General features: G+C 40.3%; 1 protein-coding gene across 2 annotated transcripts in view; it reads right to left on the bottom strand.

The window, feature by feature from the left end:
* LOC141128747 (transcription elongation factor A protein 3-like) overlaps window positions 1–26,368 on the bottom strand; it is an 89,846-nt gene that overhangs the window by 15,068 nt on the left and 48,410 nt on the right. The window contains exons 7-16 of one of the 2 annotated variants that reach the window (XM_073616213.1): window positions 19,651–19,719; window positions 17,239–17,307; window positions 15,748–15,801; window positions 15,604–15,672; window positions 15,449–15,523; window positions 15,240–15,376; window positions 14,503–14,559; window positions 12,494–12,648; window positions 7,412–7,558; window positions 5,840–5,911 (exon numbers count right to left, since the gene is read on the bottom strand). In XM_073616213.1, coding sequence (XP_073472314.1) covers window positions 5,840–5,911; window positions 7,412–7,558; window positions 12,494–12,648; window positions 14,503–14,559; window positions 15,240–15,376; window positions 15,449–15,523; window positions 15,604–15,672; window positions 15,748–15,801; window positions 17,239–17,307; window positions 19,651–19,719 — 904 coding nt within the window. Of the gene's footprint in view, window positions 1–5,839; window positions 5,912–7,411; window positions 7,559–12,493; window positions 12,649–14,502; window positions 14,560–15,239; window positions 15,377–15,448; window positions 15,527–15,603; window positions 15,673–15,747; window positions 15,802–17,238; window positions 17,308–19,650; window positions 19,720–26,368 lie in introns of both variants that reach the window. The other variant, XM_073616212.1, reaches the window with a different exon arrangement.

The following is a 26,368-nucleotide window of genomic DNA, read 5'->3' as shown; positions in this document are numbered from 1 at the left end:
TGCTTACATATATGGTTAACTCTTTACAGCTCAATATCTGCAGGCTGGTGCTTCTGGAATCAATGGCATTTAACACCTTAGTGTCTGCTTGTATATGTGGTTAACCTTTCATAGCTACTTGTATCTCTAAGCCCCGGTTCACATTGATGCTACTTTGAAATCACACTATTTCACTTGAAGTAGCGCGATTTCAAAGTAGCAAGGTCAGTGCGATTTCAGGTGCTACTTGATAGACATTTGTGTAGCTTCATTCACAGATGTCTATTGAAGGCGCCCCTGAAATCGGCAAAAGTAGTACAGAAACTACTTTTGCAAATCAGTGCGACACTGCAAAATCAGTGTCGCACCGATTGGAACAGTGCCTTTGCCTCCAATAGCCTGCGACTTTTCATGTGATTTGATCTCTCAAATCGCATGGCAAATTGCTCCAATGTGAACCTAGGCTTAGGCTCAGTTCACACTGGCTTTGATGGGCACTGATGAGGCAGCTTTGATGGGCACTGAGGAGGCTGCATTGATGGGCACTGATGAGGCTGCACTGATGGGCACTGACGAGGCTGCATTGATGGGCACTGACAAGGCTGCACTGATGAGCACTAATGAGGCTGCTTTGATGGGCACTGATGAGGCTGCATTGATGGGCACTGACGAGGCTGCACTGATGAACACTAATGAGGCTGCTTTGATGGGCACTGATGAGGCAGCTTTGATAGGCACTGATGAGGCAGCTTTGATGGGCACTGATGAGGCAGCTTTGATGGGCACTGATCAGGCTGCTTTGATGGGCACTGATCAGGCTGCTTTGATGGGCACTGATGAGGCTGCATTGATGGGCACTGATGAGGCTGCATTGATGGGCACTGACGAGGCTGCACTGATGAGGCTGCATTGATGGGCGCTGACGAGGCTGCACTGATGGGCACTGATGAGGCTGCTTTGATGGGCACTGATGAGGCTGCATTGCTGGGCACTGATGAGGCTGCATTGATGGGCACTGACGAGGCTGCACTGATGAGGCTGCATTGATGGGCACTGACGAGGCTGCATTTAAGGGCATTGATGAGGCTGCTTTGATGGGCACTGATGAGGCTGCACTTGGTACCCACTTTTAACCACTTCAATACTGGGCACTTTCACCCCCCTCCATCCCAGACCAATTTTTAGCTTTCAGCGCTGTCACATTTTGAATGACAATTGTGCAGTCATACAACACTGTACTCAAATTACATTTTTATGGGGTTTTTTTCACACAAATAGAGCTTTTCTTTGGTGGTATTTAATCACCGCTGGGATTTTTATTTTTTACAAATAAACTACAAATAAAAAAAGACTGAACATTTTTTTTTAAAAAAAAGCATTTTTCTTAGTTTCTGTTATAAAATTTAGCAAATAATATTTTCTTTTGATAAATTTTGACCAAAAATGATGCTGCTACATTTCTTTGGTAAAAATAACCCAAATCAGTGTTTATTTGGTGTTGGTAGTGATAGGGGACAGACATATGTTTTATGGGGACACAGACATGTGTATGGGGACAGGGGTGACAGTGGTGCTTGGTGTACTGTTTGTGGGGTGATCTGTTTTACACAGCTCTCTGTGTAAAATCATCCTCGCACAGAGAGCTGTCACAGATCTGCAGATTCCCCCTCCCCCCCACCGCACTGAGCTCGGCGGGGAGAACTGTCACAGAGACATGTGTCTCTCTTTACATTGTGACGGCTCCGATTGGACACAGCCGTCACGTGATCGGGAGGGCCGATCACAGCATCCATATCCCGATTCAGCTCAGCTGGATTCTGTGATCATAATGATCACAGGATCAAGCCGCAGCACGCCTGCGAGCACACTCTGAGGGACGTTCCTGAACGTCCACTCAGGACAAGGAAATGACCACCCGGCCGTTTATGTGCAGTGGCCAGGTGGGAAGTGGTTAGTGTACAGAGAGAAAGAGGTGGAGCTCTAAGAAGAAAAGGTGGAGCCTAAAGAGGAAAGGGTGTGGTTTACAGATGACAGGGCGGGTCTTAAATAGGAAGGGGCATGGGATTGACAGGAAAGGGTGGGTCGTATTTAAATTAGGGGGGTGCACAAGTTTAGTCAGGCCTAGGGCAGCACAAAACCTAAATACACCTCTGCACAGAATGTGTACAGAACAACCCCCAGAAACATAATTTCCTGCTTGTGTGATTGGCTCACTGATTTTCCCAGAAGTCTGCATTAAGATACAAGTCAGATTTGTGGCATCCCCTGCAACAAAAATGTCATTTTTGGTAAGATATTCCCATTAGGAAATAACATCTAAAGGGATGCAGATCCTGCAATTTTCCTCAAGTTTGTTAAAATCCTAGCAATGCACATAGATCACCCGGGGGGGGGGGGGGGGGGGGTCTTAACAAAAGTGGAGTTACCCTTCAAAGAGCTTTCCAAAAATTAAGTTAAAAAAAAAATGACTTAGAGCACATTCTCACAGCTTTCCTGGGAGTCAGCGGGCAGGCACAGTAACCTCCAGGAAGGCCAAGAGAATTTATTTTTAACAGGGTTTTTAAAACTTAGTATTTTTGGGGTTAGGGATTGTCAGTGAAGTGGACCATCTATTTTCTGGGTATGCTTTTAGCAACATTCCTTACCAGTAAGCCTCACCTACTTTTTCATATAAAGAGTTTAGGTTCTGAAGTTGTCTAACACCTGCCTGCTGTGATCTGTTCTCCTCCCAGGCTGCGCGGCTGCACACTGTCCTCTCCTCTCCAGCTGCCGCCGGGTGTTTTTATGTACCCTAATGGAGGGGGGTTTGTCCTGGGGGGGTCTGTACTAATGGAGGGGGGTTTGTCCTGGGGGGGGGTCTGTACTAATGAAGGGGGGTGGTTTGTCCTGGGGGGGTCTGTACTAATGGAGGGGGGTTTGTCCTGGGGGGTCTGTACTAATGGAGGGGGGTTAGCCTGGGGGGGGTCTGTACTAATGGTGGGGGGTAGTTTGTCCTGGAGGGGTCTGTACTAATGGAGGGGGGTGGTTTGTTCTGGGGGTCTGTACTAATGGAGAGGAGTCAGACCGCGGCGCAGAGTGGAATGCTGCTTGGTGCCTGGTCGAGTGAAACTAGCAGTGTTTGTGGAGAATTGATCGGAGCTGAGCTTGCCAGGACAAGGTAGGTCTTCTTTCTCCTCCCCTGGCTCCCGCTCCTCATCCCCATGCCATGTGTAAAATAGTAGAAAGTTTAAAAACACTGACCATACCTGCAGTCCAGGCTGAGTGAGACTGTGGCTGTATTTTTTTTACAGAGCACATAGCATAATTTACAGCACATGGCATTACTGTCTATATTTAATTGCTTGATGGGCATATTTTGGGCCTGGCTGGTTCACATGTATGTGTTTTAGCGGCCCACATTTGCGCAGGCACAGCAGCCCACACATTTGAATGGGCTGCCATGTCTGCGTTTCCTGCAAAAAAAAGGTGCATGCATCATGTAATAGGCCGTGCACACCTATGCCCATCAAGCAATGAAATACAGCACTGTCTGTCCATTCTGCTTTTGCACCACGTGACTTACCTGCAGTTCCTGCACCAGCAAACTTGCTGCATTTTTAGATGTTTAGGCCACACTTTTAAAAACACAGTGCTTTTGTGTGTGCAGGAACTGCAGGTATGTCGCATGGTGCAAAAGCAGAATGGATTTGAAGGCCACTGCAATTTTAAAATGCTGCATGCACATTTTTTTCTGCAGGAAACGCAGGCATGGCAGCCCATTTAAATGAATTGGCTGCCAAAATACATACATGTGAATGTGTGAGGTGACAATGGCTGCAATGTAATTGGGGTGCTGTGATGTATAAAGGGACACTATGACATGAAGGGGACTCTAATGTAATTGGGGCGCTGTGATGTGTAAAGGGGCACTATAATGTGAAAATGTCTGCAATGTAATGGGGTGCTGTGATGTGAAGAGGATGCAATGTAATGTAGTGCTGTGACATGAAAGGGAACTGAGGACACCGTGGGACTGCTGTGAAGGGTGTCTGCAAAGTTTTTCTTTTAGATAATTCTATGTGTGTGTGTCTGTTTTTTGAGATATCGGGGTGAAGAGCAAAATTGCATTGGGGGGCAAAAAAAATGTTTGCCCAGGGCCCAAAACATATTAAAGACGGCCCTGGCATACATGAGACCTTAAAAGAGACCTATTACCTTTTTAATATTATATAGATGTAGCAAGTTCAGATGAATGTCAAAATGTGTTAATCATTTATCAAAGTATGTTAACCATTTCAAACTATTGTTTTTCTGTACAGTTCTTGGTCACAGACATATTTCCCCGTTACATAAGCAAGTGCTGCTACCTGTTAATCCTCTTACCTGATATGGTCTATCTGAAATACAATAATAGATTTGAAAGTCTCTATTGATATAAAACACTCAGACACCATATTATGTTTACCTAGGCTCTAAGTGATATAAAGCAACTCAGATCTATATTTTTTTATTCATAGCAAGAGAGAAGTACATTTTAACTAAAAATATAATTGGATTTGATTATAATAACATTCTGCCTATTGACTCATGTGAAGGGTGATTTTAAATGATAGGCACACTTTAAAAATTAAATTTGTAAAATAACCTCCTCTAACCTCTTTTTTTAGAATATAATCAGGGGAATTCAGTAAACCCCTACAAAACTTTTCTGGCACTATGGCCCTTTAAAATGGTGTGTGCCAGATTCAAGAATCCCTGTCGCCCATTTTGCAAACTTTAGCAGATTCTGTAGTTCTTAATAGGTTGTAGATAACAAAACTAGAGGTAATTAAGACCTACTCTAAGTTGGCTTACAGAAACAGGTAGAGTGCCTGTTTCTGTACGCAGTGTAGAAGAGCACTATGGCACTATGGCCCTTTAAAATGGCCTGTGCCAGATTCAAGAATCCCTGCCCCCATTTTGGGAACTTTATTCACACATGCAGCAGATTCTGTAGTTCTTAATAGGTTGTAGATAACAAAACTAGAGGTAATTAAGACCTACTCTAAGTTGGCTTACAGAGACAGGCAGAGTGCCTGTCTCTGTACGCAGTGTAGAAGAGAACTATGGCCTTTTAAAATGGCCTGCGCCAGATTCAAGAATCCCTGCCACCCATTTTGGGAACTTTATTCACACATGCACCAGATTCTGTAGTTCTTAATAGGTTGTAGATAACAAAACTAGAGGTAATTAAGACCTACTCTAAGCTGGATTATAGAGACAGGCAGAGTGCCTGTCTCTGTACACAGTGTAGAAGAGCTGCATGTTTGTTGTCGCTACCCCCTCCCTGTCATTTTTTTTTTAATAAAATATTTTTTTTATTGAAAAGATTTTTTCTTACAAATTCTTACACACCGAAATACAAAAAAGAACACATCCTTCTATTACCCACCCCCCCACTCTCCACCATCCCTCCTTTTCGCCTTGCCTAAACATTTACACATGGTTTCATATGTCATTCACTCCCCCCCCCCCCCCCATTCACTCCCTTCTCTCTGTAACCGGGGTTTCTTAACCTCCAACCAGGGTTTCCATATTCTTTCATATTTCCCTAGGCATCCAAGCTCCCCTCCTAGCTGCTGACATCTTTGGGCCACTAAATTTTGGGTCTCGATTGCCAGCCGCTGTCATTGGCTGGCCACATGGAGGCACGTCAGAATTGTAAAGAGTTTCTTAGACACTCCTTATGAATTCCCCTCAATTCATTTTACTACAGTACAGGTGTTCAGAAACCCAGGCTAGTCGTTGGTTCGAGCCCACATTTCTGCGCAATACAGCCTGACAAAGAACTAGAAGATGATAAAAAGAAAATTAATGTAAAGATATTAACTGGACTACTAACCTTCCAGCGGTGGCCACACTCGTTGCAAAGTACAAAAGTTGTCATTGGCTCATCTGCACTGCGTGTCTGCACCTAAAGGAGACAAGGTAAGTTATTGTGAATGACACTGACCTGTCCCACCAGATATTATTCAACTTTACTGTGCTAAAAGATTGTTATTATCAAAATGAACCCTATCAAATACTATTATATCTTGGCCACACTTTCAAGCACTATATGGCAGCAATTACTGTTAGTTCTCACGTTCCTTGCATCTCCTACAGGGTGCTCTGGGTCTGCAAGCGCCCACACACTGACTGTAATCGCATGCTGTTATTAGCACAAGATCACAGGCAAAAGGCACAGAAGGCACATAGTCATTCTGTATAGACATATTCTGTTTTATTTTTTGTAGATGATCCTTTAGGATTTTACAGTGTTCAGTAGATTTTTTTATAGGCAAATAGACTGTGCACTTTGCAAGTGCAGTTGCTCCAGAGCATAGTACATGAGGGGAAGCTCAGCTGACTTCCATTCTCCAATCATATGCAAGCAAAAATGCTGTTTTTTTTAATTGTTCCTGCAAGTGATAAGGTATTCTTCAAGTGAGCTTTCCCTCATTTGCTAAGCTCTGGAGCAACTGTGCACAGTCTATTTGCTTTTAGTAAATCGACCCCAGCCTGCCTGATAAGGGGCTCTAGTTTCCATCTTAGGATTCACTATTGTCCACTCACTAAACCTCTATAGCTTTTCTGAATGGCCTTAAAGTAGATCTAAAGAAAAAACTTTTTTTTTTTTTTCATTTTGAATAGAGTAAGGAAAGAGTATAACCCCTGTGAGTTTTTGCCATCTCCTGTTGGGGAAATTTCCCTTCACTTCCTGTCCATAGCCAAAACAGGACATAAGAAGAAACCCCATCCAAAGTGAGGGATTCCAGGTTGCGTCAGGGTATTTCTGATATAAAATTATCAATTATATGAATATTAATGAGAAATACAGTATAACTTCATGCATACTCAGCAGCATTTCAAGTGTTTAGCAGTCTCAGAACTGAAAGAACCAGAGGGATTCATTTTCAAGACACTTAAGTCTGCCATATATAGAGTAGATCAAAATTTGATCTTTAAATCAGGGATCACTTGAATGGATTTTCTTATGATGTTAAAGCAATGCTGTCACTATACAAAATTATCCAGCAGAGAATGGGTACTTAACTTTCAACCTGCCCCACAGCTCTTACTGGTTTCTACTGCCGACCTCCACTGAAAAGTGCAAGCAGCGAGGGGCCTATGAGATCGACATTCCTGGATGGGTCAGTTTCCCAGCAGACTTCGGAGATCTCTCAGAATCAGAGTGGTGTTAGGTAGCAGGAAAGGTGAGCATTTACCTTCCACTTTTACAGGTAGGCTTTTCTTGTAATTTTTTTGTATAGCAACAGGGTCACTTTAATACCAAAGCAGTTGAGCAGCAGTGATTTTACTCATTCTGTCAGAATTTTTCCATTTTAGGTATCAGTGGTATTTGTGCTACGTAGAGTTAAACCATAATGACAACAAAAATCATTTCAAATAATATGAATCTAGTGTGACATGCCTGGTTGTAGGTGCAGTTCTTCTTCTTGCACTTATCACATTGAAGCAAGTCTGTCGTAGTTCCTCCAGTCTTTGCCATCTGATGTTCTCGAATGGCTTCTTGTGTCAGCGTATTCCTGAGCTCCTTCAGTTCATCACTTGCCATATCCTGTCATTCAAGAGTGGTCCAAATCACTTACTAGAGTATGCTTTCTTGGGAGAAGTATAACAGTCAGGAGAAAACAAAAATTCACAATTCCTCAAGAAAAACACAAGCCCGTGATGTGAAAATAGTGTACTCCAGCAAAGTAAAAATAGTCAAAGCTATATCTGTGCAAATTTAAATTACACAAATTATCTCTGTATTCCATAATACATTGTTAAATATCTTTTAAAATACAAACAGTGTAAGTACCCTAATCTGACTTGGTATCCCTACCTACTTCATCTCATCGCAATCAACTGATATTGATACTTGCAGAAATAGCAAGTAGATGGGGACTACCACTTTATGTTCATATCAATTTATTTATGATATCATTATTTGTTGTGATGTTTTGTATTTCCAATATGGAATTTTATCCAAATCTATTTGTAATAAATATATATGTTTAATAAATACATTATCTTCTTTTAAATTGCCTACAAAATCCCAATCTTTGAGGTTTATTCTTAAGCCGCGTACACACGGTCGGATTTTCAAACGGGAAATGTTCAATGTGAGCTTGTTGTCAGAAAGTCCGACCGTGTGTATGCTCCAGTGAACATTTGCTGTTGGAATTCACGCACACAAATGTTTGAGAGCAGGTTCTCAAATTTTCTGACAACAAGTCCGATCGTGTGTACACAAGTCTGTCGCACAAAAGTTCACGCATGCTCTGAATCAAGCAGAAGGAGCCGCACTGGCTATTGAACTTCCTTTTTCTCGGCTTGTCGTACGTGTTGTACGTCACCACGTTCTCACGTTCGAAATTTTTGACCAACATTTGTGCGACCGTGTGTATGCAAGACAAGTTTGAGCCAACATCCTTCGGAAAAAAAACCACGGTTTTGTTGTCGGAAAATCCGATTGTGTGTACGGGGCAAAAGAGTCACATGTCATGGCCTGAAAATGTCAGCACTGGCAAAAAGGGGGCATTTCTAGGTATAAAAAAAAAAAATTACAAAATTTCAGCAGGGCTCCAAATGAGACGAAGATGTTGGACATCCTATGCTGGACAAACTGATTTGTTAATTGTGAGATGTCTGTAACAGTTTTTCTTTTAGATCTCCACTTTCACACTCAACAGACCATGACATGCACATCTTACATTGTTATTGTATACTGTATATTTTACTATATTTGCTTTGCTTTATGAAATATTGTATCACGCTATGGCAGTGACCTTTTGTTTGATTTTTTCGTAGCATATGATATTTTTTCCCTGAGTGTTTTGCCAGACGGCCAGGGGGAGAATGATTAATGAGCTCTCCACGGCTGAAAATGCTAATTCGATTTTTATTGTGGATAATGCTGTTGCAGTTTATATTATAGAATTTTATCTATTTGATATGATATCATAATTGTGGTTCAATATTCAGAGCACTGCTTTTGTTTGGTCATTTATAGTACTTCTCAGTATTAACACATTGGCAGAAGATAGCATAAAAGGAACCTGGGATTTGATTCGCTTAAATTTATTTTTATTTTATTTTTATTTTTTTCCGGGGGGGGGGGGTCAATAGTTTGTTTTGGAGTTATTTTATTTTCTATTTATTTTAAAGCTGTCCAGTGATAGTTTTAACACAACTGGTTTTACTGTACATAGAAATGACAAATTATTATTATTATCCCGCAATTTTTCCTCCTTTTTGGTAAAATTAAACCTGAAAAGTAAAAAGTTGCTAGCATATAGATGTACTTTATATATGGTAGAAGAGACGCTGTATGTCTTTTCTGACATATAACATTTTGCCCTGCCAATAGTTTTTTATGAATGCTACTTCACATGCAACATCTTACACATGCCAGGAGTAAGTGCCCGGTGCCAGGGTGAAAACTCCTTGACCAGTAAGACAGGAAGAAAATGGAAGCAATGGAGTGACATGAGAGGTTCTGGACATTCCAGTGATGGAGGGATAAGGTAAGAAAACCATACTGTGCAAATATGCTGTGCATACTTGAACATTATGGTAAAAGATCAATTGAGACCAAACACTTTAAACTCACTTTAAGTTTCTGATATAAAGTATGGTAAAGTTATTTACAAATATAATGGCTATTAAAAAGATACTCTAAAAAACAAAATGTATTAATTATTTTAAAAAATGTGCACATATACTGTAAATGTTATAAAAATTAGATGATACGAACCAAACACAGTGTATTTTTGAACAGACAGAATTTGCTTTAACTGAAATTATAGGTAGATCAAAAACACACCTCTGATCTGTAGTAACACTGATAGCAAATACAGTTGGTAGCAAAATGTTATACAGTTGTAATGTAAAGTTGTTACAGGGATCACTGAAGAAGAAACATTTGAAACTGGCAGTCATTCTCAGTGTGGGTCCACATGAAAAGGGTCATTCTAGGATGGGGGTTCGGCAACCTGTTGATTGCGGGGGCAGGTGACAGATAGATCGCGTCCCTTCCTTGTGTTCGTTCATAACTGAGGCATGGTAAACTGTGTTTACTATGCTTCAATATGTGAATGGACAGGGAGACTGTGCAGATCTCTTTCTGTTCATTCATTCTGAGGCTGCAGAGATGGAGATTGAGGACTGTGTCTTCAATCTCCTCTCTCTGGCTCAAAAATGAGACATCAGGGTTCTAAACCCTGATATTTAGGTTTAGACCCCTGATATTTCACCAAAGCCCCCCAACAGAGCTGCTAAAAAAATGTAAAGTAAAAAATAAAATTGTTAAAAATAATAAAAAATACAATTGTAAAAATGATAAAAACAAAAAACTACTGACTCCATCCAATGCCCTACTGATGCCAACCGCTACCCTACTGACACAATCTACTGCTCTACTGACATGGTTCATTGCCCTACTGACAAAGTCCACTGCCCTACTAACACTGTCCACTGCTCTACTGACTGACACCATCCACTGCCCTACTGATACCAACCTCTACTCTACTAACATGTTCACTGCCCTACTGACACTGTCTACTACTTTACTGACTGACACTGTCCAATTTTAAGGTAGGACATACTATAAAAGGCCCGTAGTTTTATCTGAAGTTTGCTGACGAGCCACCATCTTTATACTGCGGCAGGTTGGCACGGCTGCGCGAATCGTCAGCTGCTTTAAGTGCGATAGGGGGCGTGCGGCCACGGTACGACGACGGACCCAATGCGATGTCCGCTGGCCATCCGCGATCACTCCTCAGAGAGCTAGAACGGGGATCTGTCAATGTAAAAAGACAGATCCCCGTTCTGACAGGGGAGTAGAGAGAGATCTGCTGTTCCTAGTGATCAGGAACAGCAATCTCTCTCCTTCTCTAGTCAGTACACTGCCCCCACAGTTAGAAACACCTCCCTAAGGAACACTTAACCCCTTGATCACCCCCTTGTGTTAACCCCTTCCCTGCCAGTGACATATATACAGCAATCAGTGGCTATTTTGTAGCTCTGATCGCTGTATAAATGTCTCCGGTCCCAAAAAGTGTCAAAAGTGTCCGATCTGTCCGCTGCAATGTCGTAGTCCCGCTAAAAATCGCAGATTGCCGCCATTACTATTAAAAAATAAATAAATAATAAAAATGCCATAAATCTATCCCCTATTTGGTAGATGCTTTAACTTTTGCGCAAACAAATCAATATACGCTTATTTTTTTTACCAAAAATATATAGAAGAATACATATTGGTCTAAACTGATGAAGAAATATTGTTTTGGGTTTTTTTTGGATATTTATTATAGCAAAAAGTAAAAAATATTGTTTTTTTTCAAAAATTGTGGCTTTTTTTTTGTTTATAGTGCAAAAAATAAAAACAGCAGAGGTGATAATACCACGAAAAGAATGCTCTATTTGTGGGAAAAAAGGACATCAATTTTGTTTGGGTACAGTGTCGCACGCTTGGGCAATTATCAGTTAAAGCGACGTAGTGCCATATTGCAAAAAATGGCCTGGTCATTAAGGGGGCAAATCCTTTCTGGTCCTTAAGTGGTTAAAGTGTGGGGGTCCTAGGTTTGAATCCCAGCAAGTACATTATTTGCATGGGATTTGTATGTTCTGCCATGCTCTTGGTAGTGTCCTCTGTGTGCTTTAACTTCTCCCAATCTAAACAGTTAACTGATTCCTGTCCAAAATGACCATGAATTTTGTAGTTATTTAGTACCAGTTCTTTATACCCTGTAAACCACTGTCTGTCCAATAAATTGCTGTTATATGTAGAAAATAAATAATATGGAAACGGACAGGTTATAATATTAATGTCTCATACACACAATTGGACTTTATACAAACTTTCTAGTGGATTTCTGTACAAAGGGCGTTGGCCGTGAACTTAAATATACACACGGCACTTTTTAGGCAAAAAACACGAACGTAATGACGTTTCAACGTACTGACGACACTTCAAAAGAGGACGTTCAATTCTCCGGCGCCACCCTTTAGTCAACTTCTCTATTGTTGTCTGATCTTTTGCATTGGTTCTGAGCATTCGTGTTTGTACTTTGTACTAAAGTCCGATAGTTTTGTGTACACACAATCGGACTTGCCGACGTTGGAGTTTTGTTGCCGCCAAATTTGTCTGTTCGCACAGCCAACATTTGTCCGATGAAAACCGAAAAAGTTTGTCCGATGGAGCGTACACACGGTCGGATGTTGCCTTAAAACAGCTAATTTGCATATTTGTTGTCAAAAAGTCTGATCGTGTGTACGGGCCTTAACAGTAAATATTCAATACTTGAATATAGTTGTAACTATTTTTAGTACAAACACCCAAATTTTATCATACTAATAATGCATTTTCATCTTGAATGAAAACTTGTTTATGTACCATATTTGTACTCTCTGGCCACTATTCTTTGGGCATCTTAAAAATATCCATTTAATAAGAATACTATATGGTCTACAAAACAATGTACTTGGTCCTGTAAGATCTGGTTACCTCAGCTGTCATTGTTGCAATATTCTGTGTTGATACAATGCCACACAGGACATTTCGTCTCAGCGATGGATTCTTTGGATCCTTTAAATTACTAATCCGACTCCGAATTCTGTTTCTGTATTTCATATCTGTAGCCTTTATTTCTCTATATACAAGTGAGAATGTCATGGAAAGCGACAATAGGATGTATAATCAAGCCTTTCCAAACAAAACAACAACAAGCAAAGACAGTATGAGAAGCACACAATCCACGCTGTGTAAGATAACCTTGATGATTGCTCACTAGCCCTACCAATGTCACTACATGGTGGTCATGACAAACATGCCTATAGTATAACCTAAGCCATCTTGTAAGATTTTGCTTTAAACAATTCTGCTTGCACATGTAGTATGTTGCTAATGCTGGGAGGAGTTTCATTTTCATTATGGCTGTAGCAGAATCTCCTATGTAACTTGGTTGTGACTTGGCTTTTAATGAAGTCAGTTTGACGAAACGCATCAGTACAGAGCCTTGTCATGCAGTCTATCCTAAGGAGTGCAGGCACTGCAAGAGAGGTTGGAGAAGTTCAAGGCACTCAGATTTCATTTCTCATGCTTGTTGAAATAGTGCTGTTATGCATTTATTCATGTGAGTGGCAACTTGTTATGCTTTTATCTTTATAAGGCTAGGTTCACATTTGAACTTGGTGTGGGAAACCTGCATTCCATGTGCATTCAATGTTCAATGTTTCAATGTTAAGTTAACAACATCCCAAACACAGGTCACAAACACAGTGCCTTTGCCTGCACCATGGTACAAATACCGCAGTGAGTTTCCAAGAGTAGTGCAATACTTTTGGTGCAATGCAGTGTGATTTCAGCCCATTCAAAATTAATGGGTTAAAATCACACCACACTGAATTGCATGTAAATTGCACAGGAATGCACAGCACGTTCCTTTGCAATTCATAGTGTGAACTGGGACTTATAGTATAAGGGTTTTATAATATACGCACTTTATTTTTCAGTTTATGATATGGAGACAACATCCTATTAAAGGGGCGCACACCTTACGGAGAGGTTAAACTGAAGAGATATATGTCACTATAGGAAGAGACAAGGACACTGCATTTCTTCCAAAATATATTTTCAGTATTAAAATGTTTTTAGCTTTAAAAAAAAAAGAAAACAAATGCAGCCAGCACATCTAAGGACTGTATGCTGCAATATATAAAAAAAAAATGTTGTTTGATTTTGTTATCTTTTAAATGAGAAACACATGAATTCACTTTGGAAGAAGATTATTTATAGTAGTTTTTTCAATAGTATTTTATTCTTTAGTTATATAGGATTAAGTTTAAGTTTTAAGTTTATTAAGTTATAAAGGATTAAGAATAAGTTTATACGATTTATGGTTTGTCACTATTGGGAGATTTCATTGTAGGTTGTGATTGTTACATTGTAGGTTGTGATTGTTTCATTGTAGGTTGTGATTGTTACATTGTAGGTTGTGATTGTTTCATTGTAGGTTGTTGACTGTTTTTTTCTGCATGTTTATTTACTATTTATTTGTCATCAGGAAGAAATTAAGGACATATATTAAAGCTATGTCAGTCCTTTCTTGCCCTGCTAGAAAGATTTTCTGCAACGTTAAGATGACAATAGTGACTTCAAAGGACAAAAACACAGAGACAATGCAAAATTCAGCCATAAATATGTCATTGACCAGTGTCTGCTATTGTCAAAAGAAAAAACTTTTGGACCTATAGAAGGTTTCTAGACCACAATGTATTTACTTCCCCAAATGTAATTCCATCCAGCAATAAACTACACCCCCCCCCCCCCCCATAAAGAGTTGGAGACCTTCCTTCTTTGGCTGCAGGGAGCTGATATCGAATTTTATCCTTCAGTAACAGGTGCAACTGCAATTAAATGCAAGTGCAAAAAAATATGATAATATTCAATTTTTATTGTGATCAGAGCTCTTCTTGAACAGAAATATAAATCATATTCACATTTCAAAAGGATATATTCTTCTATCTCCCATGCAAGCCTGTCACAGTTTGCTTCATACTCTATATAATCACCTAGAAGGAAAGATGGGAAATAAATATTTAGGATACCCCATTTTGTTACTGTGAAGCTTTCCTCAACCTTGGGGGGTGATTTGCCAAGGAGTTTACATTTCATGGCACTCCTTTACTAGCAAAGCTTTATTTACTTAAAGTACATCTGAAACATTTTTTTTTGTTTTGGATAGCATAGAGAAGGGCTCGATTCTTTGTTATGCAATCTGTCTGGCTATCTCCTTCTCTGTCCACTTATAGACAATCCCTAAAAACGAATCTCTTCAGGGAAGCCTATCCTGCCTTCAGCTAATAACTGAGTCTTTTATTTCTCCCATCAGTTCATCCCTCAGTTATTAACTTTTGTTCCACCAGCTTATTAGATTGTAAGCTCCCAGGAGCAGGGCCCTCCTAACCCTCTTGCATTGAACTGTATTGTTGCTGTACTGTCTCCCTTTATATTGTGAAGTGCTACGCAAATTGTTGGCACTATATAAATCTTGTATAAGAATAATAATAACAGTAAGAAGGTGGAAAATACTAGCACACATACTGCAAATGCATCTTCTATAAACCGATTAAAAAACCTTAATAATGTCAACTGATCAAAAGAGGTGGTTTGAGGGGGCGGAAAAGCTGCTACCTGGCCTAAGGCCCCATTCTGTCCTAATCTGTCTGTGATCTAACATCTGTATTCTTACCATCAGTCCTCAGAGCAGCTGCCACCATTTCCACACACTTGTCCCTAACAGAGTTCCCTGTCACATAAGAGGGATGTAGAAGTGCAGACGAAGGAGGACTGCTACAGGTAGGAGAGCTTCCCAATGCATCACTTGACCTACAGGATAAAAAGTATTTATCAGTAACAGAGAGATAAATAACTTTGTGTTTGCTTTAAAGCTTTATTCACCTTTCTTCTTTGGTATTTGTGGAGGGTTTGTTGGATCCATTCCGAACATTGGTTGTTGGACTACTAATAGAGGTTCTTCTGAGTGGAACAAAATGAAAGCAATCAATATCTGTCTTTTTCTTGTTTAAACGCTAATGCTATTCAATTGCTTTTACCTTTCTTCTTTGTGGGTGGTAAAACTTTTACTGGAGGCAGATGATGGTGAGGCATTCAGAGACAACCTCCTAATAAACATACATAAATAGAATGATCAGGGAGGCTCAGCTTGCATTATACAACCACATCAAATACCAACTTACCTTTCTGGCTTCTTGGAAGTATGAGATGTAGACTGTACATCAGTAGAATGACTCCTGCAAAGAGTACAACATTAGCATATACTGCTATACTAATAAATCTAGTGATGGCTGCATATAGAGCATACCTGAAAGAAATCATCAAAATGTATTTATCAGTGCTTCTAGACATATACTACTAAACTTCTGTCACCCTAGCAGCTTAGAAGGCAAGCATTGGTACTACCCATGCCCTAGAATGCCAAGGGAGGATTGGGAACCTTTGGCTTCCTATGGACAGACTTCTGTGTACTATATAGAGTACATCATGAAAAATATGTCGTGGTACCTCATTGATTGGTGGGCGCGGTAAAAGGTTGTTTTTACTAAATGACATGATTTATTGTGACACATTCTTTCATATCTTGCAGCACCAGCTTTCTACAGGGCTCACATAGTCACTGGATGTCTCAGAGCCGCAAATGACGTTGGTGCTGGAAGACCTCCCTCTGCTACACACTGAGATTACAGGTCTGAATCAGGTAGCTATAAAATGCCAGCCATGTGTCATTGACTGCACCTCACGTACTACTCTTATTGATATCTAAATTAAGAAGTATCTCCATTCAGGGCCACCAGCCCAACATAACTTCTTATAACTTGCCCAGGGGGAAAAAAGGCCCTCTGCCTCTCAGAGATCTCAGTGTGAGACTGTGTATAAGCTACAAACCATAGTATGAAATACCCTCAAAGGTCTATTACTAGTGAAAAAAAAACATGCTGTCAGTTCTCATTGGGCATTTTATGCATTAGGGTAAAAAACCTACTGCATGTAGCTCCCCCCAGCCCTCCCTTATACTTAGCCATGCCTCCATCCAGCCATCTGCACAAGAACTGCAACTCTCTCTGCTCTTTCTCTCCTTATTGGCTGTCTCTCTCTCTCCTCATTGGACAGAGAGGCAGCAGTGGAAGCTATTGGCTCCTGTGGTTGTCAATCACTGCCAGTGAGGAGAGAGCGGGGGTGGGGCCAAGCCGCACCCTGTGTGTCAATGAGTACACAGAGCTGGCTCAGGAGCGAACACACGAGTCCCCCCATAGCAAGTGACACTCAGTAGGGGAGAGGAGCCAGGAGCACTGGTGGGGGACCCCAGGAGGGGAGGATTGGGGCTGTTTTGTGCAAAATCATTGCACAGAGAACGGTAAGTATGTCATGTTTGTTTTTTCAATTTCAATTTAGAATCATTTTAACTATATCAGTTTCCAGTTCTTTCTACTACTGTCCCAGACATAATTGCACTTCGCCACTCACAGTCTTCAAGGTGCTCAAATTATTTGCATTGTTGCTAGCAAAAAATTATATGCAGTTGAAATCACAATGAGCTGGTTGAAATTTCTTCTTTTCACTAGCAGATTCCAAGATCGCAAACAGTAGTCTGTGCATGGACTACCTTTAATGGTAAAATAGCATGTTTTATGCTTATGTGCTACTGATGGGTCCTGACACACACACTTTACCTTTTAAGCTTTGTTTCCTTAGCGGTTGCATGCTGTGTCATGGATGGAGAATTCAATTCAGGGCATTCCCTGCATGAGAAAATTGTAATGTGAACAACAGATTCTTGCTGTAAACCTATTACTGCACAGTTATCATGATAATACCTTAACCTAAAACCTGCATTGCTACAAACACAGTGGCTTGCACCCACTACAATCAAACACCCACAGAAGTTAACTATGAGTGCTCCAATTTAGTAGAAGCAAGATATTGCCATGTGTAACCGTAATCAGTTATTTGCATTACTAGTTCTCTAAAGCATTGGTATATCCGAACAATGAACTTATTTTATTTGCTCCCTTTGGTCTGTAAATTATACAATGAAAAGCATTTTGTTATAGCTGTTTGATAAGTACAAAAAAAATACCTGTTTATTCTGCCAAAAAATAAAAAGTTGTCCTATGTCTTGTGCAGTCTACAGTGTTATTTCAAGCAATGTTATTAGCTCTGCTCAGTTCATGAATGTGAACTACAGAACACCCCACATTATATAGAACAGAGAGGCAGAAGTTTTTTGTAGCCCTTACACACGTCCTATCCTACAATGACATCGTTGTTCCTCTATACAGTACAGAGAGTGAGCATTGTCACCCTAAAGCCTAGGAAGTGTGCTACTGGCAGGATCACCAGATGAAAATAAAGAAAAAAAGCCTAATGCCTTGTACACAGGAGCGGACTTTCGACGGGCTGAACTCTGAAGGACTTTTTGACGGACTTTCGACGGAGTTCCGACGCAACGGACTTGTCTACACACGATCACACCAAAGTCCGACTGATTGGAACGTGATGACATACAACTGGACTAGAATAAGGAAGTTCATAGCCAGAAGCCAATAGCTGCCCTTCCGTCGTTGTTCGTCCGTCGGACTAGCATACAGACGAACGGATTTTTCGACCGGACTCGAGTCCGTCGGAAAGATTTGAAACATGTTCTATTTCTAAAGTCTATTTCATTTCCTAGAGCGCAGTGGTGGGATTATAGGTATAGGCGGATTCACTTGTAGACCAACAGTTTGAATATTTCTAAAGTCCGTCTGATTTTTCGACAGCAAAGGTCCGATGAAGCCCACACACAATCGAATTGTCCGGCGGATTCGTTCCGTCGGACCTTTGCTGTCGAAAAGTCCGGTCGTGTGTACATGGCATAAAAGAATGCAAATGCAGCCACCACATAAAGGACTAGTAAGCTTTAATATTACAATTTTGATTTTGGGTTCAAACACACTTCAAGCTGATTGCAAGGTGATTTTGCTACAATTCAATAACAGGTCAGTGGTATTTTTCATTTATAATGTGACTCTATTTCATTTTCAGCTCACTATAGAACAACATATACACATAGATTCATAGGTATTTTTATGCTTGACATTTGCCATGCCTCCAAAATCTTATTAATGTTGTTTATTTCTTGCTTCCATTTCATATAATTATACAGTACTGTAATTTTAGATTAGATTGTGGCCCACAGTGCTTCTCTAACCTTTCACAGCTCCTACAGGGCCACCAAGTCTACTGCACAGTCCTCTATCCCACTCCACAACCTCCATCTTCCCCCCCACAGAGACATTAAGTTCCATCCAGAGCCTTCCAACATTTCAATGCACATTTTACACTTTTATTGTTTGAGTATAAACTTTATTTTTTACTGTTGGGGCATGGAAGGTTTTGAAATAATTTTTTCGGGCCCTGGTCTCAAAAAGGTTGAGAACCACTGGCCTAGACAATGTCTTTCACTGGAAAAAATAAGGGTGAAATCCAGTTGTCATCATAACAGGTAGTAAGAAAAATCTCTCAATGGAATAACTCTTTAGGAGTTCACTGTCAAAGCTGTGATTTTTCATCTCTCAAAAAAATTTGATTCAGTCTTTTTAAACATAATGTCTCATTTGTGTTGAGCGGCACATTTAACTGCACTTCATCTGACTACATTACTGGGGGAAAATTTATCAAGAAAGCTGGTGGGGGGAATATTGAATGACACAACCTTTACAAAAAAATGCATATGCATATTTTTCACAGTCTCCTAAAGCTGGGGTGAAGGATCTATGGGATCACAACTGGTGGTCCAGAATCAAGTTGGGGTTACCCTAAAATATGAAATTTACCATTTATCCTACTAAGTCTCTGCTGGATGAAGCAAACTCTACTTCCCCACCACCAATCACAGGCTCAAAGTTATGCATCTGATTTGCAAGGTAAGAAGTGAAAACGTATCTTTAGAGAAAATCACATAATTTTTTTTCATTTTACAAGCAAAAGTCCAGAATAAGTTGCAGTCCATGTAACATAAAGAAGCACTGACCCTTTTTATGCTTATGTGCTACTGATGTGCTGCTAATTTGGTTGAGTTTTGACTGTACACACAACTTTACCTTTTTAACTTTGTTTCCTTTGTAGTTGCCTGCTCTGTCAGAGATGGAGAATTAAATTTGGAATATTCCCTGCATGAGAAAATTATGATGTGAACATCAGCTTTTTCCTGTAAACATATTACTGCACAGATATCACTATAGTACCTCAACCTTGAGGTGATACATAGTATATAAGGAATACAGAATGTGGGAACACTGGAGAGAGAGGAGAGCACTATCCCCGCAACACTATATCCTAAGAAGAGGTGCAGAACAAGAGATGTGACGGTGGTAGAGGAGAGGGGGAAGTGCTGGTGGTTGAGAAGAAACACACACTAAAAAAGATGCAGGAGAGGGAGAAGGGAGCAGTACAGAGTGACACTGCAGGTAGAGGAAAGCAACAGTACTGGGTGAACCTTAGTTTTCCCTTTCTCCATGGTTCCACTGACCTGGACAACTATAATGGCAAATCACTAATGCAGGCAGGACTCAGCTGGAGGGCATTATTTGAGCTGGACCAAAGATGCTGCCAATAGATCTCCCCAATGAATTTCCCATAATTTTCCAGTCTCTTTACAAAGGGACATAGCATCCCGTTGTGCTGAGACAATTGGGTTATGCTGGCAAACAGAAAAAAATCATTGAAAGCCAACCCTCTTATAACCTTGTCCCTAACCATTGTGCTTCAGTTTTTTACTAGTGTCCAAGAAAGAACTACTACTATGTATCTATAAAACTACGTAGAGGGTTCTTTACTGTAATGCCCTGTACACACGGTCGGATTTTCTGATGGAAAATGTGTGATAGGACCTTGCTGTCGGAAATTCCGACTGTATGTGGGCTCCATCACACATTTTCCATCGGAATTTCCACACAAAGTTTGAGAGCTTGCTATAAAATTATCCGACAACAAAATCCGTTGTCGGAAATTCCGATCGTGTGTACACAAATCCGACGCACAAAGTGCCACCCATGCTCAGAATAAATTAAGAGACGAAAGCTATTGGCTACTGCCCCGTTTATAGTCCCGACATACATGTTTTACGTCACCGCGTTCAGAACGATTGGATTCTTCGACAACTTTGTGTGACCGTGTGTATGCAAAACAAGTTTGAGCCAACATCCGTCAGAAAAAATCCATGGATTTTGTTGTCGGAATGTCCGATCAATGTCCGACCGTGTGGACAGGGCATTAGCGTGGCAAGGATGTGGAATTCCCTTGTACAGTCGGTGGTATCAGCGGGGAGCATCGGTAGTTTAAAAAAATATTAGATAAGCACCTGAACGACCACAAGGTACAGGGATATACAATGTAATACTGACACATAATCACACACATAGGTTGGACTTGATGGACTTGTGTCTTTTTTCAACCTCACCTACTATGTAACTATGTAACTAGGTACATTTTATTCTTTTTGTTTTTATAAATTCTTTATTCTAATTTTGAAAAAATATACAAGCCATATCACTAAAACATTTTGTTTTGCAGAAAATACAAGCCCGCAGGGCTCAATAACAATACTACCACATTTGCAACAGATAATATTATCTTCCAAGTGTATGATACGGAATTCCCACTATAAGGCCTCATGCACACTGGATGTTTTTACAGCTGCTGTTTTTGGCTTCAGACATTTTTTTCTGCAGCTAATAAACCCCCCAACATGTTAACCTATGTGTCCATGCACAGGCTGTTATCGGCAGTTTTTGGCAGGGGTGGGTTTTTTTGCTGGAAAAAAACCCAGAACTAGTGGGTTTTGAGAGGTGTTTTTCAGCTGTAAAACTGTTCTAACTCTGAAAAAAGCTGAAAAACTCAAAAAAGTGGCCATTCTGCGTTTATCAGCATTTTTGAGCCATGGCAGTATCATTTTGTTAAAAAAAGCTAAAAAATACTACAGTTAAAAAACACTACTGCAAAAACACTGATAAACCTATTCTACAGCTTTCTACAGCTAACGCTACTGGCGTTTTTATAACGTCCAGTGTGCATGAGGCCTAACAGTCATCCTGAAAACCAGATATAGCAGGCACTGACAGCAATACTACTCATAATTATTCAAGAGGGCAAGGTATACTCAGGTACCCTTTGAGATACCCTTTGAGTGAAGCATGAAAAAACTGTCATCACATATAATATGTGAATAATATGACGATGCGGAATGATCAATGCATTTGTTGCAATTAGAGTAAGCTAATTGAAAAGGTAAAAAAATAAATAATTAATGAATAAAAAAAAAAATTGTAGGGGGGGGTGGGAATGGGAACCCCCCAGAGGCACCTACCTCTTGCAAAAAGCCAAGCCCTCAGAATCAATGGGAGCCATCTAGGCCCTGTTTAAGGCCCAGGTTTAAGTATCTGCCAGAGACATCAACGGGCAGTGGTCAGAGAAATATGTGGTCAAACCAAGTAGAACCAGATATAACTAAACAATTCCTCCTTTCCGTCGGTGTATAGCACTTTTTCTTCCATGAGTTCAGTGTCACAAATAATCCTTGTAATTTTCATAATGTATTTATTGCCTTTATTTTCTTTTTTTTTTTCTCCAAACAATCCTTTATTTTCTATCTAGTGGAGATATTGTGGCACTTCCCTGACTGAGGTATTTTAGGAAAACTCTGCATTATGGCCACTAGATGAAACTGATGATAAAAGGAAATAAAAATATTAGGCAAATTACAGGGATTATTCCTGGCAGCTGTACAAATGCTTGAGACATCCGCACAGCAATTTTTTTTATAAGTAGCCCCCTTAATGTACTGTCTTGGTTAGCCACAGGGTGCTCTCAAGGTCTAGAACCATGGCACAGCCTCTGGTGTGACCCAGTCTCTGAAGACTCATTCTGTAAATTGGCTAGAAAGAGACAAAGATAATCTGGAATGTGAGGTTTGGGAACTGGTGTTCACATTGTGTCACTTTTCAGACCCATGTGTGCTGTACCAGTTTCGCACTAGTAGTAGAGCTTGTGGTGTCACCCAGTCTCCAATGACTGCCTGTGTAAATATGTCTCTTTAGCCCAGTACTTGTCTGGCTACAGTGACTGAGAGGCTGAGTACTAGGACTTCACCGCTGTACTCAGGGCACAGCAGACAAAGCGACAGAGAGTTAGCCACAGAGAGATCTTCAGTTTCACAGCAATGGTAAAGCTTCTGGTGTAACCCAGTCTCTGATGTTTCCCAGTGTATCAAAGGGACTTGGTACTCCACATTTCTTTGTTTCAGATTGAAGGTCTCCTTCCCTATCTCCCTTTAGATCACTCTTGAGAGGTATGTAATATTTTGGATCTCTCTAAGTATCCTAAACTTTGGCCTTTACTTTACAAACATTCTTTGTTGACCACTTAACAATTGCTCTAAGTTTTCTCCCACCAGTTTTTCCTTATGTTGGTTGTTTGGTTGTCCTCTACATTCTTGGGGCCCATCATTTATTCATTCAGAAAGCAATCTCCCTTTAGTGCCCTGCCCTGCTCTGGATCACCAGTCTTTCTTGGAGTTTCCTTCTTAGTGATGATTTTTGTATTTGCTCCCCTTATTTTTCATGTAGCCCTGCATTTCTTTATTTGGGTATTTTTATAGTAAGATTTCCACTATGTTGGATCTCTTAGTGGCTTTTGTACATCTGTACATGGTACACCCCACTATGTTTATTGGCCCTATGTTCTGCTTGTACACAAAACCTAAGCATGATGGTTAGGGGCAGGGCTATTCAGAGTCTGACCTGTTTGCCAGCATAAACCTCCTGGGGGCAGCTGCAAAACCCAATTTTCTCAAAACTACTGAATCCTGTGTCCCTTAGTGAACACCAAGAAATGCATTTTATTGTACAACAGCAATCTTATTTTCCAGACAAAATTTATAATCGATAATCGCTTAGCAAATGTTGCTTTTACAAATTATTATACTTGTTTCAGTGTTTATTCTGGTCATTTACAGCACAAACAGGGTAAAGCATCCATACATTGCAGCAATGGACGTAGATATACCCTGTAAGTTATTGTTTTTATTTTTTATTTTTAGATGTCCTTGAAACAAACATTTTTATAAATTCCTCATAGTAGGTGACATATAACACAAAGATGAATACATAATGAGGGTAAATATATAACTCAGTGCTTCAGTTACAGGCTAATATCACTGTTAGATGTAGATAAAAAGTCATATGCTAACATTCTAGCCACTAGGATGAAAGGCCTGATGCTAGAGTGGATACATACAGATCAAGTTGGGTTTATCCCAGGAAGGGAAGGAAGAGACAATGGGGGGTGAGAACATTGCTTCTCTTACAAAAAGTAAATAGAGTCCCCAGTTCCATTCCTGTCTGTCATGGTTATGCAATAGAGTTTTGTCTGTCAGCTTACCTGTCTCCATGTGTTCATCTCTAGAGACCAGCTGACTCTCACCTGACTGCTTTTATAATCTCTCCTCTAGCATGGCTCCACCCCAGCTCCTATCAGAGAACTCTATATTAGCATCTGCACTGCAGGCCAGCCCTGCTGATCAACCTTTGTGTGTTTTGGCTTCCTGTTTCCTGCGTGCCATGTGCTCTACGTTTGTTTCTGTTACCGACCTTGGCGTGTTCTCAACTATTCCTGTCTGCTCGTGACCCTGACCTTTGGCGTGTCCCTGACTATCCCTGTGTGCCTGTGACCCTGAACCTTGGTGTGAACTCTGTTGTCCTTGTCTGCTTGTGGCCCTGACCTTGGCTTATTCCCTTACTATCCCTATCCTCCTGTTGCCTACTGTGGGTGTGAGCTGGGGACCTTGGGGTTCGCAACCTGGAGCCAGTTGCAACTAAGGCCATCCTCAGTACTAGAGGCTCTGGTGAACATCTGCTGGCTCTTAGACTCCACGCCCCAGGGAATCTTGCATTCTAACCCCAGTGGGATCTGTGTTGGTATTCCAGCGGCCCTGCCTTTCTTAACACCATGACTCCCATCCGCAGCAGTCAGCCGTAGGGTCCACTACCTTGCGGTGCACTCCTGATCCCAACGGTGTGCATCTGCTACCTAGCCTCAAGGTGACCTGACACTGTCAATAGATGCCGAAAAAGCATTAGATAGGGTAGACTGGGCATTCATGATAACTACATTAGAGGTAATAGGGTTTGGCCCAAAAATGATTCAGTGGATAAAAACACTATATAAACATCCTATGGCGGCAATAAGGATTAATGGGACACTATCTCAACCTTTTGAATTGTTTAACGGTACAAGGTAGGGGTGTTCTCTTTCACCCCTGCTGTTTACATTGTCATTGGAACCTCTGTTGGCAACCCTCCGGAACAGTGTAGATATAAGAGGAGTGAGGATTGGAGAAGAGGAACATAAGGTGGCAGCATATGATATTCTGCTCTATTTTTCCAGCCCTAGAACAACGCTACCAAATCGAATTGAATTATTATAACCCCTTAAAGTCATAGATGTTGAATATTAATGTGAATAAGAAAAATGAGCAAGTTTTACAAGAAGAATTCCCGTTTACATTACAGAAAACAGAACTAAAATATCTAGAAATAAAATTAACACAATCTTAAAATATATATCAGGCGAATTACATCCTGTTATTAAATGAGATCAAAGATGAAATAAAAAAAATCCCAAAAAGGCCACTGTCTTGGGTAGGGCGTATAAATATTGTTAAGATGGGGATTTTACCTAAAATGCTTGATAAATTTCAAATGTTTCCGATTTATGTGCCACAATTATATTTTAGGACATTAAAGGCAATGATACTTAAGTACATTTGGCAGAATAAAAAAACAAGAATACAGTTTGCAGTATTGAGTAAAGACAAAACACACGGGGGTTTAGCTGTACCAGATTTCAAAAGGTATTATAATGCTTTTTTTGTTACACGAATAGTGGAATGGACACTTAATTCATGAGAAAAAAGATGGGTAAATATTGAAAACACATTATGTAAGGCAGTTTTGGGTAAAGATATTTGGCTACCACAACAGTATTGTTTGCTTTCTAAGGACACAAGTGAGCTAGCATTGAATGTATTTAGGGTGTTGGAATTGATTTACAGACAAGCAAAATGGGAATATAATTCACGGATACTACCACTCACTGGAACAATTTTTTTTTTTACCAGGGAAAGAAACACTATTTAGAGATTGGATAAAATATAAAAATGCACAATGAAAAGATATTATGAAAGGAGATTAAATATGCACAATTAAGGCACAAAAGGGTATTATTTTTGATAGCTGAATGGCACTACTATCAGTTAAGACATTACCACAGCCAATAAGAAAGATTATTCAAAGCAAACTCCCCCATTCATCCATCCATGTCTCTATGCTTTATTTTGTTGAGAAATCACTTTGCAAAATGCCCCCCCTAGCATTTCTGGCTGTAGCCATCTTTAGCAATGGCAGATGATTCATGTAGCATTTACTTCCTGGAATCCATCTGCCCTTAGCTTAAGCATGCATGCAGAAAAGTGTGCTTAGCTGAGATAATCTCTTCTCCTCTCCTCCCCTCCTGAGGACTCCTGGGATGTATGACATAATTTGCCTGGGCAAGAAACCAGTAAGCAACTGAAGAAATGTAAAAAAAATAAATAAAACAAGTAAATATGATAATCTTTCCTACAGTGGGGACGGAAAGTATTCAGACCCCCTTAAATTTTTCACTCTTTGTTATATTGCAGCCATTTGCTAAAATCATTTAAGTTAATTTTTTCCTCATTATGTACACACACCACCCCATATTGACAGAAAAACACAGAATTGT

This window comes from Aquarana catesbeiana, linkage group LG02 (assembly GCF_042186555.1).
Source record: "Aquarana catesbeiana isolate 2022-GZ linkage group LG02, ASM4218655v1, whole genome shotgun sequence".
In the NCBI taxonomy this organism is placed as follows: Eukaryota; Metazoa; Chordata; class Amphibia; order Anura; family Ranidae; genus Aquarana; species Aquarana catesbeiana.
The sequence above is the reverse complement of the archived record's forward strand: the minus strand, read 5'-3'. Positions and strand labels throughout refer to the sequence as shown.